General features: G+C 41.9%; 1 protein-coding gene across 1 annotated transcript in view; it reads left to right on the top strand.

Moving 5' to 3' along the window:
• LOC109930658 (cGMP-dependent protein kinase 1) overlaps window positions 1–18,453 on the top strand; it is a 483,442-nt gene that overhangs the window by 383,705 nt on the left and 81,284 nt on the right. The window contains exon 8 of the mRNA XM_048608956.1: window positions 12,920–12,994. Coding sequence (XP_048464913.1) covers window positions 12,920–12,994 — 75 coding nt within the window. The remainder of the gene's footprint in view (window positions 1–12,919; window positions 12,995–18,453) is intronic.

Here is an 18,453-nt window from a genome sequence, read left to right as displayed (position 1 = left end):
GCAGGTTGTTTCGAAAATATTTATTAAAGACTGTTCTTGGGAGAAGCTAACCAGTTCCTGTGTTGTTGTCAAGTTAGTATGAGAGATTACTTCAGTAGCAGTGATGTGTACTTGCTTTTACATTGAGCCTAACAGTTTTACAAGAGATTATCTTGTATCTCAGATGTAATTCAAATAGCTATTAAGGACTAAGTAAGAAATCTTTATTATTTATGAAGATTGAACCATTTTCTGCTGAAGACTTTGTGGTTGTAAATTGGGAGAGGGCAGTGTGCAGCAGGATCTAGGTGTCTTTGTGTACCAGTCGCTGAAGGTAAGCATGCAGGTGTAGCAGGCGGTAAGGAAGGCAAATGGTATGTTGGCCTTCATTACAAGAGGTTATGAGTACAGGAGCAGGAATGTGTTGTTGCAGTTGTACAGGGCCTTGGTGAGACCACATCTGGAGTATCGTGTGCAGTTTTGGTCTCCTTTTCTGAGGAAAAAGGATGCTCTTGCTCTCCAGGAAGTGCAGCAAAGGTTTACCAGGCTGCTCTGGGGGATGGTGGGACTGACGTATGAGGAGAGATTGACTAGTTTGGGATTGTTTTCGCTAGACTTCAGACAAATGAGGGGGGTTCTCATAGAGGCTTACAAAATTCTAACAGGATTGGACAGGGTAGATGCAGGAAGGATGTTCTTGATGGTGGGTGTGTCCAGAACCAGGTGTCATAGTATGAGGATTCGGGGTAGATCACTGAGGACGGAGATGAGGAGACATTTCTTCACCCAATGAGTGGTGAGCCTGTGGAATTCATTACCACAGGAAGTAGTTGATGACAAAATATTGCATGTATTCAAGAAGCGACTCGATATAGCACTTGGGGTGAATGGGCTCAAAGGTTATGGGAAGGAAGTAAGATTAGGCCATCGTGTTGGACGAACAGCCATGATCATGAAGAATAGTAGAGGAGGCTCAAAGGGCCAAATGGCCTCCTCCTTCTCGTATCTTCTATGTTTCTATGTTGGATATTCTTCCCACCTTGGTGTCAGTATCTTGGAAAATACAAATAAGGATTAGTGCCGTGAGTCTACCCAATGCATTTCAAATTGCTCCATCGAACATGAGCACATCAGATAATATGCTGACAGTGAGGCTGGGGAGAACCTCTCATTATAGAACTATAAGACCTCACTCATAGTTACATAGTAATATCTCAGTGCGTTATTTCACCACAAAGGTCACATGACATTGACAAGCATTTGTTCAACAGCTACAATGATAGCTCTACTGGAATACCCTTTGCCAGCTAAATAGTGCAGTGCAGTGATAGAGGGCAGTCATTATTGGAATGAAATCAGTGGGTTCTACAATAGCTGTGCCACCTACCTTAGTCAGATGACCACCCTAGCTGGTGTAGGCTGACCACAAGGCATGGCTGGCAAATACATATTTTGAAGATTCTAGTTCTGTCAGTCTTAATCTTCCTAGAAACATTGCTGATGTTTAACTGTGATGACTGCAAGTGCAGGAAATAAAGGCTTTACTAACTTTCTGGACAGTCATCGTTGTGATTGTTCATTAACCAATATTGACAATTTACTCTCTGTGCAGAATTGGATATGCAATTCCAATGAAGTCATTGTTAAATTTCAAAGATGTTGAAGATAACGTTAATGATATTTGTCACGTTGGCAAAAGATCACATGAAGTTTCAATTTGAGCCACCTAATCTGAGCAGAATGATGTATGACACATGACACAGTAAATTGGACTAATTTAGGTTTATTCCAAGAAATCCTGTTAATGGTTTTCTTGCTGTCACAATTTGTTCTTATTTGATTGTTCCTTTTTTCATAGAATGGATTTCATGAATGTGTTACGTTTGGATGTTGTCTTTAAAAGTGAATTCTTGATTGATTGAGAAACAAAGTGACAGTTAGAGGTTGTGAATGTCCATATTGAATTCAGGCAAACAGGCCTGTAGAATACATGGAACAGTGAAGGGTCGATGCCTTAGCCTGGGGCTAACAATCAGCATGAACCATATTCATTGTGCGAATGGTAGAATGTGGACTTTTGCAACTTACATCCCAAATGGGAAATAGGTCATGGATCAATGAGCACAAAAGTAGACCACTCAGCCCATTATGCCTGTACCAACACTTTGAAAGAGTTTTCCATTTGGTGCTACTCTCTCTTGCTGTTTCTCCATAGTCCCGGCAAGATTTTTTTGAGGAAATAATCCAGTTCCTTTGTGAAAGTTACTGTTGAATCTCTGCCATCCTTTCAGCAACATTATAACTTGCTGCAGAAGAAAAACCACCTCATCTTCGATGTGGTTCTGTTGATGGTTATTTTCAGTCCACGTCCTCTGATTATGATCATTTTTGCCAGTGTAAATCTTCAGCAAATCTGCTTCATCAAAAGTCTTCATAATTTTGAACATGTCAATTAAACCTTCCTCTAACTGTCTCTGCTCTGAGAATGATCGCAGCTAAGCTCATGCCCTCTCACATGACTGAAATCCTTCACCCATGTTAATATTCTGGTGAATCTCCACTGCACTTTCACTAAGCCTTGATGTCCTCATGGAGTTGATCATCCATGCATGAATCCTGGCTGGTCAGAAGTAGGTCAGAACAATATCGGAAAATCCAGGTTTCAATAAAAAGACTGCAAGGAGAAGACCTTAGGCTGGCATTCTGGAAGTGAAAGCTCAAAAAAGTGAGAGTCATTAGTTTTGCAGTTTGAAGCAGTCTGAAAGAAATGTAATTCAAGAAGCTAGTAGTCGGCACAGATGAGTTGGACCGAAGGGTCTATTTCTGCGCTGTACATCTCTACGACTCTAAGCAAATCAACCCCTGTAAAGGATTGAGCACATGGTTTGGTTTATCCCAATCTCCAGGGCAATATTTGATTCAGCTAAGTAAGTGTTTGATCTATTCGCTTGTAAAATGAGTCATCTGGCCTCATGTTACCAAGCCTGTCTTCCTTTAGAAAAACTGGAGAAGTACACTTGTGAAAAACACAATGCAAAGTTCAGATCACAAGGGAGGCTTATTGTTACACCCTGGTTTACGCAAATGTATTGTTAGATTTTGGACAACATCAGACTCAGACCTTTTTTGGGAGTGACCAGCACTAGTATATGGAAAAGGATATTTTTGGCACATTCGAAATGTATGAGCCTTGAATTCTTCTAGAAGCTTCTCCCTTGTGTGTGGGCTCTAATGTGACAGACTATAATATAGAATAAGCGTACTGCCCAGTGACAAAAACAAAGTTGCTGGAAAAGCTCAGCAGGTCTGGCAGCATCTGTGGAGGAGAAAACAGAGTTAACGTTTCAGGTCCGGTGACCCTTCCTCAGAACTGCCTTGTGAGACCATTTCAGCCTGCCATGAGTGTGCCATTTAACATTACAATGTCACTCCAGAAGGAAAATAGACGCCCCCCAAATTCAAGGTTCTTTACTTTCAGAAGTGGTTAAGTCAAAGTGTGCTCGGTGCAGTTTTGAAATCTACTCTGGTCTGTATCCTTCATGTTGCATGCAACCTTTCCGCTCTATAAACGGTTCTGGTCTGTGAGACATTGTTCGTGGAACCTGTAGTTTATGAGCAGGTTATGAGGTCTCTGTTTGCCCTAACTGTTGAATCCGCTGGCTTCACGAGACATCTCTTATAGCCTCACTGAGTGTGTGAGCTTGATGGAATTGGAATCACCTTAGAGAACCTGGGGCCCTTCCAATGCATTAGTGCACAGTGCCCAGGTAACTGACATATGACCGATGATGCTAGCACCACTTTTTTGTTTCATAATATTCTTGTTATCAACATCATATTTTTTGTTTGTATATAAATTGAACTAGTCTGTTTATTTTCCCATTTGCTGCCTCATATAATTCTTGTTTGCAGTCTGCCTGATCCAGTCTACAAATCGTAACGTATACATGTAGGAATAGAATCAAGAACAGCTCCTTCTCCGCTGTTATTAAACTTCTGAATGGACCTCTTAAATTTTGAATTTAGTTTTGATCTCGGTCTCTGTGCACCTTCTCTGCAGCCATATCATTGTATTCTTCACTCTGTTTGATTACTCTAACACACTTTGTACGGTTTGATTTGCCTGTACTGCACGCAAAACAAAACCTTTCACTGTACTTAGGTACATTTGAGAATAAATCAAATCAAATCACATTGCTGATTGGGTCCTCATTCTCTCCCAGCTCAGGCCACTCCTGCTCACTTAATACTCATTGAATGAGTAACTCTGAGATTGAGAACAGGAATCCTGCTGATTTTTTCCAGTGTGGCCTGCAGATTCTGAGGTCAACTCTGCTTTCCCAACCTGCTTTCTGAGGATGCAACCAAATTTGGAGATTACCAGGTCTGGATCATGTCCACCCATTCAGCGACTGGAGTGAGTGAGTGAGTAAGAGAGAGATGAGGCATGTTAAACATCATGGCATAAAAGGGACAGTAACAGCGTGGATACAAGCCTGGCTGAGCGATAGGAAACTGAGATTAATGCTCAATAGATATTTTTCAGGTTGGAGGAAGTTTGTAGTGGAGTTTCCAGGAGTCAGTATTGGGACCCTTGCTTTTCCTGATATTTATTAATGTGATGTGGACCTTGGTGTGCAGGGGACAATTTCAAAGTTTGCAGATGACACTAAACTTGGAAGAACTTTTAACATGTGGAGGATAGTGTGAGAAAGACATTGCCAAGTTGATGGAGTAGGCAAATAGGAGACAGATGAGGTTCAATACAGGGAAGTTGTGAGGTGATGTAAAGGTCAGAAGAACATTGAAAGGCAATTTAAAATAGGGTACAATTCTAAAGGGAGTGCAGGATCACTAGGACCTGGGTGTATATGTGCACAGATCACTAAGATAGTGGAACAAGTGACAGGGCAATAATGCATACAGTGTTCTAGGCTTTATTAATAGGGACATACATTACAAGAGTAAGGAAGTGATATTGAACTTGTACAGGACACTTGTTAGACCACAGCTGGAATATTGTGTGCATTTGTGGGTGCCATATTATAGGAAAGATGTGGGTACATTGGAGAGAATGTAGAAATGATTTACTGTAATGGTTCCAGGAATGAGAACCTTCAGTGATGAGGATAGATTAAAGAAGTTGGGATTGCTTAGAGAAAAGAAGGCCAAGAGCAGATTTGATAGAAATTTCTGAGCAGTCTGGGCAGAGTAGACAGGGAGAAGCTGTTCCTCTTCGTAAAAGAAAAAAGAACATGAGGGCATTGAATAAAAGTGACATGCAAAAGAAGCAAGGGTGATGTGAGAATGCTTTTTTGTTTCACTCAGCAAGTAAGATTTAGAATGTACTGCCTGGAAATATGGTGGAAGCAGGTTGAGTTGAGGCATTTCAGAAGGCATTGCTTGACTATTTGGATAGAAATCATGTGCAAGGTTATGGGGAAATGGCAGGGGATTGGCACTGGGTAGTAGAACTAGTGCAGGCACGATGGGCCAAATGGCCATCTTCTGCACTGTTAACAGTTCTGTGATTCTGTAAATTTGTGATGCGCATTTGCTGCCAGAATGCATTGATAATGGTGAGATTAAATGTTAAGGTGAGGCATGAGCAGCAATTAAGGAGCTCCTTTCTTGTGATGGTGTCGAGTGACTTAAATTGTTTTCATATATTTTCTAATCAACCTGCTCAGATGTATTATTATTCACGGATAGTAGGAACTGCGGATACCGGAGAATCTGAGATACACAACTCTGGATCAGGTGGGATTTGAACACGGCTCTCCAGGCTTAGAGGTAGGGACACTACCAATGCGCTACCAGACCCCTCAAACTTTAGTATTATTAGATCTGCACTCATCCAGACAAATGGAGATTATTCCTTTCTGTGATATGTGTCCTGTAGAAGGGTGGAAAAGCTTTGGGTGAGTTACTGCAGAATTCCCAGCCACTGAAGTGCTTTTTCAGCCACAGTATTTATATGTTGGAATGTGTGTGTGTGTCTGTGTCTGTGTGTCTGTATGTTTCTGTGTGTTTGTATATTCATGAATATAAATAAGCATTCAAATTACTTGAAGAAATGGTGTTCTGATGGAATAGTTATACTATTAAAATAACATGGACTAGGAAAATGTAGGCTAATGTGTTGGAAAGAGCAAATGACTAGAAAAAAGCACTTAATTTGAAGGAGATAGTTCAGTGAAAGGAATGGTAAAAACTGTAAAATCAACATTTAATCCTCTTGCCATTAGACATACTTTACATAGAGCATACACCATCTCATAAATCTCCTTTCAACAAAACAAACACTCTTAACCAACTCAAAGGTGACAATTGTCCTCAGTTACTGTGGTTACCTGTTACTGTACAGCTACTTAAAATGCTCATGTATAATTTAACAGGCATTAGGATAAGAGAGGGAAGTACTGTTGCGTTAAACTTTGCCACAAACAAACATTTCTAAATCTAAATTTTCAACTTTTCCTCTCAGTCACTTCATTTCTTTAACCTATCGGATCATTTTTAGTTGAAAGAATGATCACCATGAATCTTAGTCAGGAAAATATGTTGGGAAGTTGAAGACTAACTCAGACAGGCAGGTGGATAACTCCAGAAACTTTGGGCGGCTGGATTTTCGGAACTGTTTGGAGGCAGGATGACAAAGAAATGGCTCTGATCACCTGCAAGTTGGCCTACATTCCTAAATCACTGATTTTCCTGGAGATGGTGGGAAGGCGGAGGGTGGGGTATGGAAAATGGAAGTGACTCACGTTGTTCATCAGCCACATTGTTGAGGTTGTGAAGAACTCAGCTTCAGAGTTCTCATCTTTTTATTGGGACAGGAAATCTTTTACAGCTCTCCAAAGCTGATTAACTCCAGTCTGGTGGAAACAGAACAGTGCCGTGCTGCAACGTTGTTATTGACTGGGGGAAAATAAAACAGTAGAAGTGTGACCAACGGAAGAACTGAGGAGTAATGAAACTTCAACGGTTGCTGGGCTCAAAATATTAAAGCTGCTTTCTCTCCACAGACGTTGCCAGACCTGCTGAGTTTTTTCCAGCAGTTCTGTTTGTATTTCCCTACACTAGTTTCCCTACACTAGTTCTCCCTTTCGCTCGGACTCGTCGAAGATAATGATCCTCTCATTTTTTTTATGATTATGCACAGACAGCAACCACAACAATGGCTGCCAATTCAGGCCAGAATGTGGCCTACGTAGCCTTCATACTGCTCCTCAGCTCAGCAGGAAAGACTGGTAAATGGTGCTTACTAATCCAATTTACCTTCTAAATCGTGCTTCATTTACTTCCAAGTAATACGGCTTTTCTTAACTTCTTTTTCTTTCTGGGCTGTCACTAATTGATCAGTAAACCCTCCGCTGGGGTCATTAAGACCCCGACCCCAAGAAAATTTTGCTTTATTTCAGGTTGGCGATGGAGGCTTGGAAGTCTCATGGGATCAGACCCAGCTTCAAATGGCCACCTCTGAAGGGAAAGTCTTGCCTTTGGTGGGAATTTCCCATGATATACATGCCACGCAGGATTACAGGGATATGGTTGGGTGGATGGAGTGCGGTGCGGTGGTGGGCCTGAGTAGAACGCTGTTTGGATGGCCAGTGTCGACTTGATGGGCCGAATGGCCTGCTTCCACACTGTAGGGATTCTATTCTATTGGTCCTTACTAAAGTACGTTGAAGAATAATGTTGGGTGGGTTGTAAAACCCATGATGCAACTGAGCCATTTCCGGAATGTTCATAAACCACGTACAATGATGGCCACTCAGCTCTACCACACTCGGACCTTTTTAACTATACACTCTGTGATGGTGTCAGGGATCACTGTTAATTTGAGGTTGGTTGGCTCACCGAGCTGGTTTGTTGTTCCACCGACGTTTCGTTACCGTGCTTGGTAACATCCTCAGTGCAGCCTCTGATGAAGCGTCGGTGTGTTTTCCCGCCTGGTTTTTAAACTCTGGGGTCCGTTGCGATGGATTGCCTCATTTCCGGGTTTCCTCCGTAGTGGAATGTATATGGGGTCGAGTTCAATGTGTTTATTAATAGCATGCTTCGTGGAGTGCCGTGCTTCTAGGAATTCTCGTGCTTGTCTCTGCCAAGCCTGCCCCAGGATCTTGGTGTTGTCCCAGTCGAAGTTGTGGCTCTCCTTATCCATGTGGATTGAGATGAGTGAGTATTGGTCGTGTCTTTTTGTAGCCAGTTGGTGTTCATGTACTGTTGTTGTTAGTTTCCTGCCTGGTTGTCCGATGTAGTGTTTCTCGCAGTCTCTGCAGGGGATCTTGTAGATGACATTGGTCCTGTCCATGGCGGGGAGTGGGTCTTTAGTTTGGGTGAGCACTTGTCGTAGGGTTGATGTGGGCTTGTGTGCCACTCTGATGCCCAGCGGTCGTAGAAGTCTTGTGGTGAGTTCCGACGTGTTCCTGATGTAGGGTAGTGTGATGAGTGTGTCAGGGCATGTAAAATCTTTCTGATGCTGTTCCCGTAGGCATCTCCTGACCCAGTTCTTTGGATATCCATTATCCTTGAACACTTGGAAGAGGTATTCCTCCTCCTATTGGCTTAGTTCTATGTTGCTGCAGTGTGTTGTTGCCCTTTTAAATAGTGTTCGCACACAGCTTCGTTTTGTGTGCGCTGGGATGGTTACTATTGAAGTTCAATACCTGGTCTGTCTGTGTGGCTTTTCGGTGTACTTTCGGTGTACTACGACCGCTGGGCATCAGACTGGCACAAAAACCCACATCAACCCTACGACAAGTGCTCACCCGAACTAAAGACCCACTCCCCGCCATGGACAGGACCAATGTCATCTACAAGATCCCCTGCAGAGACTGTGAGAAACACTACATCGGACAACCAGGCAGGAAACTAACAACAACAGTACATGAACACCAACTGGCTACAAAAAGACACGACCAATACTCACTCATCTCAATCCACATGGACAAGGAGAGCCACGACTTCGACTGGGACAACACCAAGATCCTGGGACAGGCTCGGCAGAGACAAGCACGAGAATTCCTGGAAGCATGGCACTCCACGAAGCATGCTATTAATAAACGCATTGAACTTGACCCCATATACATTCCACTACGGAGGAAACCCAGAAGTGAGGCAATCCATCGCAACAGACCCCAGAGTTTAAAAACCAGGCTGGAAAACACACCGACGCTTCATCGGAGGCTGCACTGAGGATGTTACCAAGCATTGTAACGAAATGTCTGCGGAACAACAAACCAGCTCGGCGAGCCAACCAACCTCAACACCCACAAACCGAGCTACAGATCTACTCCAAAACTTTAGAGATCACTGTTAATTGTCAGGGAACAACTAGTTGGAGAATACAACACAGTTTCCACCTGCTGATCACTTCAATCTTCTATCTTTCTGCACTGGGATTCTGAGAGACCTATTCACTCTTTTTAAATAAATTGGCATCATGTTGTGGTGCGGGACTGTAACCAGAGAGCAAACTCCGACCTTTCTCAGTCGATTATATGCTTGGTCAATGCTGGCTCAACTCTAGCAATGAGCAGCCTAAATGCAGTAATAAAGCAGGGAAGGCCGAAATCAGAATGAAAGACCGCCTGTGGCATTATCTAATGCTGAGCTGTGTCCATGTAGCTGTGAGGCCTGAATCTAGCGGTAAAACTCTGACACTGGGTAGACCAGAACTGCAACCAGTCCAAAGTAATCATATGCAAAAGACTTATGTACTTGAGATTATTGGGTCTAACTCATTAAGTTCAGAGAATCATACAATAGTTATTACGTAAGTTGAACAAATGCCTGTTTCTTGGAAGAGCAACTCTGCTTTCTCCGCTCCCTAACCCTCTCCTGCAGGCATATATTTTCCCACAGGTCGTTCCCCTTTGATTGAGTACCCAGATTAAATCTCCCTCCTCTACACTTTCAGACAGCACATTTCAAAAAGTCTCTCTCCTGTTGCTCTTTTGCAAATCACCATGAATCCTTGTCCTCTGGTTCTTAACCTTCCCATCAATAGGAACTGTATCTTCCCATCTGTGCTGTCCAGACCCTTCATACAAAAATACGAGTTAGGAGCAAGAGTAAGCCATCGAGCCCCTTGAGCTTGCTCTGGCATTTAATAAGATTTTGGCATCAAATCCACATAACTTCCTCCCTCAATAACCTTTGACTCCCTTGTTATAGTCAAGAGTGTGTTTACCCCTGCCCTAATAGTATTCAGTGGCTCTGTCTCTACCACTTCATGAGGAAGAGAGTTTCCTCTGAGAGAAAAAATGTCTCCCTCATCTCCTCCTTAAAGGGGGGAACTTCTTACTTGGCTTACTCGCTGCTGCCAAATAAGAATCTTGCCATGCCGCTTGGGGAAAAGCATGCAAGATGCAGTAAGATGCTCTCAACATTGAAATGGGTCTCATTAGACTTCTCTTATTCTCTCTCACGTCTCATCATAGGCTATGTCACTCAGAAACCTGTCGGATTCCACACTCTAAATTTTAATTCTAATCATTTTCTCAGTACCCTTTCCCTGGTGATTGTAATTACTTTAAATACCTCACACCCTTTCTCTTTCTGATTCACAACTACATCTGGAATATTATTTGGGTTTTCTACAGTAAAGACAAGAAAAATATATGTTATATTCATTTGCCACTGTTCTATTTTCCGTTATTATTTCCCAAAATCACTTTGTGGAGGACCAACATTCAACTTTATTATCTTTTCATTTTTGAATATCTGTACAAACTCTTGCTATCTATTTTTATATTTCTCGCTAGCTTTCTCCCATACTGTCATCTGTCCCTGCTCATTGATCTTTTAGTAAATCTGAAGCTGTTCTTTGAATTCTGGCCAATCTTCTAGCCTGTCATTCATCCTTTTGGAATTATATGCTTCAGTCAGTAAGTTTCAGGATCCTGTATGCTTTTAAACACTTGCCCAACCAACTTCGCTACTTACAATGATTTGTGCACGTATACTCTGGTCTCTTTGTTCATTGAATCCTTTATTTTGGATTACCTCTTTTAATTCTTCCTCCCAAAATGTACCACATTGAACTTCTCTGCTTAAATTGCATCAACCATGTGTCAGTTATTCCAAATACTTGTCCTGTACGTCCTCCTGAATTCTATCACTTCCCCAGTTCTCCCCACCAGCACAGTTCACAATACTATCAAGTTCTCTGTCATCTGTTTAATTTGAAATTGTGCCCTGCACATCTAAGTCCAACTCATTATTAGCTATCAAGAAATGAAGACTTCCTATTATAGATTCATGCAGTGCTATGTGCTTGTGCACGAGCAAATGGAGATGACTAGCCCTTTTAGAGAACTGCAATGTTGTTTCTTAGCTGTACTTTATATCCTGGAGGTCTGTCATCAAATGGGACAACAGCTTTTCTCAAGGTTTTGAGACGTGGTATAATCTAGGAGCTGAGGTGAAGAGAGGAAGAGACCGAATAAATTGAACTCCCTTTAAGAATGAAAAATACGAGATTTTGAAGAGGATTGAGAGTTAGATTTCCCTGTTAAGGAGGGTGGCTCTCGAACACAATGTGCATGGTCCTAGGATAAGTGGCCAGTCATTTATGACTGAGATGGGAGACATTTCTTCACTTTGAAGATTATGAATCTTTGGAGTTCCCCAGCCTTGGGGTTGCAGATGTTCCATTATTCAGCACGTTCAAAGCTGAGGGCAATAGATTTTCAATCATCTTGGGGAATCGAAGATTATTGGCAGCAACTTGTAAAGTTGGTCCTTGCTACATTTGCAATAATGTGGTCACTCCTCAGTTATGATGAGACAAAGTCTCAAATTAGTTGTAAGGTGCCATTCATTGTGAACCTTTGTATTCTTTCCTATCACGTGGTGGTTTCTCAGTGTGCCATTCAAATCCATTTAGCAGGGCATTAACTTCAACTTGGGCATTGTCTCAGACTGCTGAGGCTTTTGGATCCTCAAATCCCCAAACCAAATGGGGCACATTGTTACCTCATTTGCAGTTTTGTTTTCCTTTTTAACAATTAAGTAGAGTCCTACCATTTCTGTAATTGCTCCAAGGAGATCTGGTAACATGGTAACTGGCTCTCCGTCCCTCCTTCCCTCTTCTTGCTCAATATGCATCCCTCAACGGCTTTTATTGCTTCATCCCCTGTCTCTATCCCCAGGTAAATAATTGTTGACGTTACATTACTTTATAAGTTCTTGACTTTACTTCAGTCCACTAGGACATCCCCATGTCTGTAGGATCTTTCATTAGGCTTGTTGATGGTACACGTACAAACACAAAGCCTGAGACCCCGTAGGACAACATATTTTTCATTTTGAAAATAATAAGTATTACCTAAAATGAATTCTAAAAAAATTGAGGTTGAATATATTGTATGCATGTGTGTTTGAGAGCATCTGGCCATTAAATGCTACAGGAAGAGGGCATTATATTCGTGCTACTTATTCTGCCCAGATTGACTTGCATTCTTAAATAAAACAAAGAATTGTGGATACTGTGGATCAGAAACAAAACTAGAAATTGTTGGAAAAACTCAGCAGGTCTGGCAGCAGCTGTGGAGAGAAAGCAGAGTTAATGTTTCGAGGCTGGTGACTGTTCATCAGAACTGATAACAGCTAGGAAAATGTGGTCTTTGTGCTGAAGACAAGGTTGGGAGGGGCTGGCATTGAGTAGGTAGGTAGATACAGAGGCCAGAGAGTGCGTGATATGAAAGGGGTCAAGCTCATCTTCAGCATAAATACCACATTTTCCTAATTGCTGTCAGTTCTGATGAAGAGCCACCAGACTGAGAATGTTAACTCTACTTTCTTCCCATAGACCTGCTGAGTTTTGCCGGTAGTTTCTGTTTTTTTTTTGACTTACGTCCTTTTTTTCTTTTACTTTATTTTGTTTATTAAGCTTGTGGATTTGCTGAAAGCAGTGTTCTTACTGTTACAGTTCATTCAAGCACCTGATCGGAGGCCTGGAAGATGTTTCCAACAAAGCCTATGAAGATGCTGAAGCTAAAGCTAAGTATGTCAATCATGTATCTCCTCGAACCGTTATCTTTGTCAATCCTGCTGTCTGAAGCTGGTGGTTAAGCATCAAGTCTTTAGTCTGAAGAAGAATCAGTTTTGTTTCTATGTGAGGAGCTTGCAATGCTCCTCAGCGTAATGTGGATTTGACTGGAGAAATCACAATCATGTTTTTTTTTAACTAATTCATGGGAAATGGGCCTCTCTGGCGAGGCCAGCATTTATTGCCCATCCCTAATTGCCCGGAGTGCAGTTAAGAGTCAACCACATTACTGTGGGTTTAGAATCACATGTAGGCCAGAGCAGGTAAGGATGACAGATTTCCTTCCCTGAAGGACATTAGTGAACCAGATGGGTATTTCTAACAATCGACAAAAGTTTCATGGTCATCATTAGATCCTTAATTCCAGATTCTTTATTGGATTCAAATTCCACCATCTGCCACGGCAGGATCTGAACCCGAGTCCCCAGAACTTAAGCTGAGTTTCTGGATTGATAATGTAGCAATAATACCACTAGGCCAATGCTTCCCATTAATATGTGCACATATTGATAGTGAAAGCAAATGCCCAAAAGTCTGCAGAGTTACCATCTGGAAACATCCACTTTCAAAGGACCGACACCGTGTGAACCCCACTGAATTCATTATGCAGTGTAGACATAGAATCTCCCATTACAAAAGGAGGTCATTCAAACTGTTAATTGTGTACTGTATACATAGGATCTCCCATTACAAAAGGAGGTCATTCAAACTGTTAATTGTGTACTGTATACATAGGATCTCCCTTTACAAAAGGAGGTCATTCAAACTGTTAATTGTGCACTGTATACATACGATCTCCCTTTACAAAAGGAGGTCATTCAAACTGTTAATTGTGCACTGTATACATAGGATCTCCCTTTACAAAAGGAGGTCATTCAAACCCATTATCCCTGTGCTGCAGTGCCCAACTGATTACATTTTACTGCTTTGTCCCCTATTGCCCTGCAAATATTTTCCCTTAAAGAATATGCATTCAGTGCCCTGTTGAAAGATATTAATGAATCTGCTCCACTAACCTTTCAGGTATATCCCTTCTTTTTGTTAAATTGTGAGTTTTTTTTAGCATCAGCAATGGTTAATTTGCAACTGCAACTCCTTTCATGTTTAAGTACTGGAATTGGATTTGTCCATTCTGCCAGAAGAATGAATTAGAGATGGATAGAGCTATTTGCGATCAATAAGTTATCTGATTTACACTTGGGAAGCTGATTAATTTTGTTTAGCTTTTCACATTTTAGTTTAACATGTTTCTGGTCAGCTGACTTTGCCCTTTGCTGTTGTATTTGTGTGTGCAACCCAGGTTTTCCTGTCTCAACCTGTATAAGCCAGGCCGTGATGATATTTTTAAAATCAGTCGAACATTCATATTGGTTAGTTCTGTCAGAACCTCCAAAAGTGCTATGAACAGTGGATTTGTTACTCAGAATATTTCATCAAGCATAAAGACAGTGGACAAAACGCCTTTGATACAGATTGTAATAGAGACAATAATTTAAGGTAATGATGTACAAAATATCTTGCAATGAGGCCAAAGCTCAACGCAGGACAGTTAGGATAGGGTTGATAATGGTAATATCAGCATTAGCCCTTTTAAGAGTAAAGTCAAGGTCATCTCAAAGGGCACTGGGTCTCCATTCTCCAAAACATTGCAGATGCCTGCTGGCCAATACACGCTCACAAGGAGGAGATGGCTCAGTTTTTGTTCGGTAAAGGAATTGAGTAATATGGTGAAAAGGCAGGTACATGGAGTTGAGGTACAGTTCAGTGCTAAGTCGATTGAAGGACACCGCAGGATTGAACAGCTGAATGGGTTGCTCCTTTTCTTATGAGATTTGACATCACCTAACTAACTTAATGCATTTTCAATTTCTGTAGCATACCTGGAGTTCAGATTGTTTGGTTTGCACAGCTAATGTACTCCAGGTTATCTTTGCCAGCATTGAAGTTAATGTGATTTTAAATTAAGTTCACACAGCTCCATTACTTCAGAGATAGCAAGAACTGGTGATGCTGGAGTCAGAGATAACAAAGTGTGGCGCTGGAGGAACACAGCAGGCCAGGCAGCATTGACGTTTTGGGTCTGAAGAAGGGTCCCCACCTGAAATGCCAACTTCCCTGCTTCTCCGATGCTGCTTGGCCTGCTGTGTTCCTCCAGCTCCACACTTTTGTTATCCAGTGCTTCAGATTTTGTGCTGCAGTACCATTGTATCACTGCGAGTGGCACTGTTCCACTTCATTTCAGTCGTAGTGCTGGCTGGTATAACAACAACTTAACATTTACATAGTGCTCGAACGTTGTAAAACGTCTGAAGGAGTATTGGTCATGCAAGATTTGACCGTAATCCATGAGGAGATATCAGCAGAGTGGCTAATAGCTTGGTGAGAGAGATAAGTTTTAAGGAGCATCTGAAGCAAGATGAGAGAGGTGGGGAGGTTTTGGGAGGGGATTCCAGAGTTGGAGCTGATGGATTTGAAGTTAAGGCACTGGGGTTGGAACAAAGCAAATCAGAGATGCATATAGGACCAGGATTAGAAGTAAATGTTTATCTCAGAAGGTTATAAGATGTCAGGAATAGAACGGGGCAAAGCCATGGAGGGCTTTGGAAACAGCATATGCAGCAAGTGGTAAACAGAGCTAAGTGATCCCACAACCTACAGATCATGCCTAAGTCCAGCCACATCGAGTATGAATGGTGGTAGACAATTAAACAACTCACTGGAGGAGGAGGCTCCACAAATATCCCCATCCTCAATGATGGAAGAGCCCAGCACATCAGTGCAAAAGAGAAGGCTGAAGCATTTGCAGCAATCTTCATCCACCTGTGCCAAGTGGTTGATCCATCTCGGCCTCCTCTAGTGGACCCCAGCATCACAAATGCCAGTCTTCAACCAATTCGATTCACTCCATGTGATTTCAAGAAATGGTTGGAAGCATTAGATACTGCAAAGGCTATAGGCCCTGACAACACTCTGGTAATGGTACTGAAGACTTGTCACTCCCCTAGCCAAGCTGTTCCAGTACAGTTACAACACTGGCATCTACCTGACAATGTGGATAATTGCGCAGCTATGTCCTGTACACATAAAGCTGGACAAATACAACCCAACCAATTACTGCCCCAACAGTCTCCTCTCGATCATCGGTAAAGTGATGGAAGGTGTCATCAACAGTGCTATCAAGCAGCACCTACTCAGCAATAGCCTGTTCATTGATGCCCAAATTGGGTTCTGCCAGGAACCTTGCCCATGACATCAATGACACATTTGGCTGAGTGTGGCATCAAAGAGCCCAAGCATATGTCAAGTCAGTGTAAATCAAAGTAAAACTCTTTGTTTGGAGTCATATATGGCACAAAGGAAGATTCTTGTTGTTATTGGATGTCAGCCATTTCTGTTCCAGAACATCTCTGCAGGAGTTCCTTAGGGTAGTGTCCTAGGCCCAACCATCTTCAGCTGCTTCATCAATGACTTTCCCTCCATCATTATGGTTAGTAGTGGGGATGTTCCCTAATGATTGCACAATGTTGATTACCATTGCGATTCCAGATACTGAAGTAGTCCACATCCAAATGCAACAAGACCTGGACAGTATCCAGGTTTGAGCTGACCAGTAACATCCACGCCACACAAGTGCCAGGCAAAGACCATCTCCAACAAGAGAGAATCTGCAATCAGCCCTTAAGATTCATTTTCATCATCGTCACTTAATCCCACTCTATCAACATCTTGGAGGTCACCATTGACCAGAAACTGAACTGGAATAATTTTCTAAATACTGTGACTACATGGGCAGGTTCAGAGACGAGGAATGCACAAGCTAGTAATTGATTTTCCAAATCCTGTCCACCATTTATCAGCCACATCTCAGGAGAATGATGGAATATTCTCCACTTGCCTGGATGAGTGCAGCATCAACAATTCCCAAGAATCTCAACAGCATCTTGGTCAAAGCATTCTCCTTAATTGGCAATACATCCACAAACATTTACACCCTCCACCTCCGACAATTGATAGCGGGAGAATGGGCTATCTACAGAATGCACTGCCGAAGTTCACCAAAGCCCCTTAAAGGCAATTTTACAAACACACGATCATTATCATCTGAAAGGACAAAGACAGCAGATACATGAGAACATCACCACTTGCATGTTTTGAGTCACACAGCTCTCTAACTGACTTGGAAATGTTTTGCTGTTCTTCACTGTCGCTGAGTTAAAATCCTCGAACTCCCTCCTTAATGGCTACCTACAACAAATGGATTACAGCAGTTCAATAAGGCAGCTCATCCACCACCCTTAAAAGTGAAGTTAGGGATGGGCAATAAATGCTAGAAGCCCACATCCCATGAATGAACTAAGAAAGCCTAATCTATCTCACTCTATCTGTTCAATAATCCAGTCTATCTCACTGTATCCATTTAATAGCCCAGTCTGCCTCACTGTCTGTTTAATAGTCTAGTCTCGTTCACTGTATCTGTTTAATAGCCCAGTCTGCCTCACTGTCTGTTTAACAACCCAGTCTCTCTCACTGTATCTGTTTAACAATGCAATCTCTCTGGCATATCTGCTAATAACGTACATTATGTCAATGTTTACCTACGTGTATATCTTATGAGCATATAGTCTCTCGCTGAACTGCGTCTGTTGTCTAATTACCCAGTGCTACATTATAACGATGATTTATCTGCACAGTATGAACTCTTAAATACCAGAAGCTATTCTCAATAAATGTAGATTTTGACCAGCCTGAGATGGCAACCTGCCTTAATGCTGTAGCCAGAGTTGGTTAACACTGAGAAATGTGTACAATGGTGGACTCAGTTAAGACAAGAGAATGAAATGAAGTAGTATTGAAACTCTGTTACTGATTACAAGTTTATTATTTCTGGCTCAAATGGACTGACTCTGTAAATGTCTAGTATGGTGGTTTTTCCCTTTTGAGCCTTGGGGATTATCACTATCAACCTTTGGTCAAGCCTGACGTGCAAGTTAACGCTTACACTATGGTGTAACCCGGCAATAGCCAGGAATTACCACAATACCACTCCCATTTCACTTTAACTTCAACCCAAGTTATTATTCACCTTCTGGCTCCAAGAAAATTCTCAGCTCTCCCTTGTACCTCCCACCCCACAACAATATTCCTGACCTTTCTTGTGGTTTTCCATTTCCTACACCTGGGATTTCTTGATATCCTCAATAGTAAGATGATATCATGGGCTATTTTTGTGGTGTGTGGGCTCACACCTAATAAGAACTGGATGGAGACAGCCAAAAGTAATTGCAGCTAATAGTTTAGCTGTTAGTCATTCCCTTTTTGATGAATGGATGACTTGATTTGATTTGATTTATTATTGTCACATGTACCTGGATACAGTGAAAAGTTTTGTTTTGCATGCAGTACAGGCAGATCAT

This window comes from Rhincodon typus, chromosome 20 (assembly GCF_021869965.1).
Source record: "Rhincodon typus isolate 14 chromosome 20, sRhiTyp1.1, whole genome shotgun sequence".
Classification (NCBI taxonomy): Eukaryota; Metazoa; Chordata; class Chondrichthyes; order Orectolobiformes; family Rhincodontidae; genus Rhincodon; species Rhincodon typus.
Note: the sequence above shows the minus strand (reverse complement) of the source record. Positions and strands in the feature narration are given on the sequence as shown.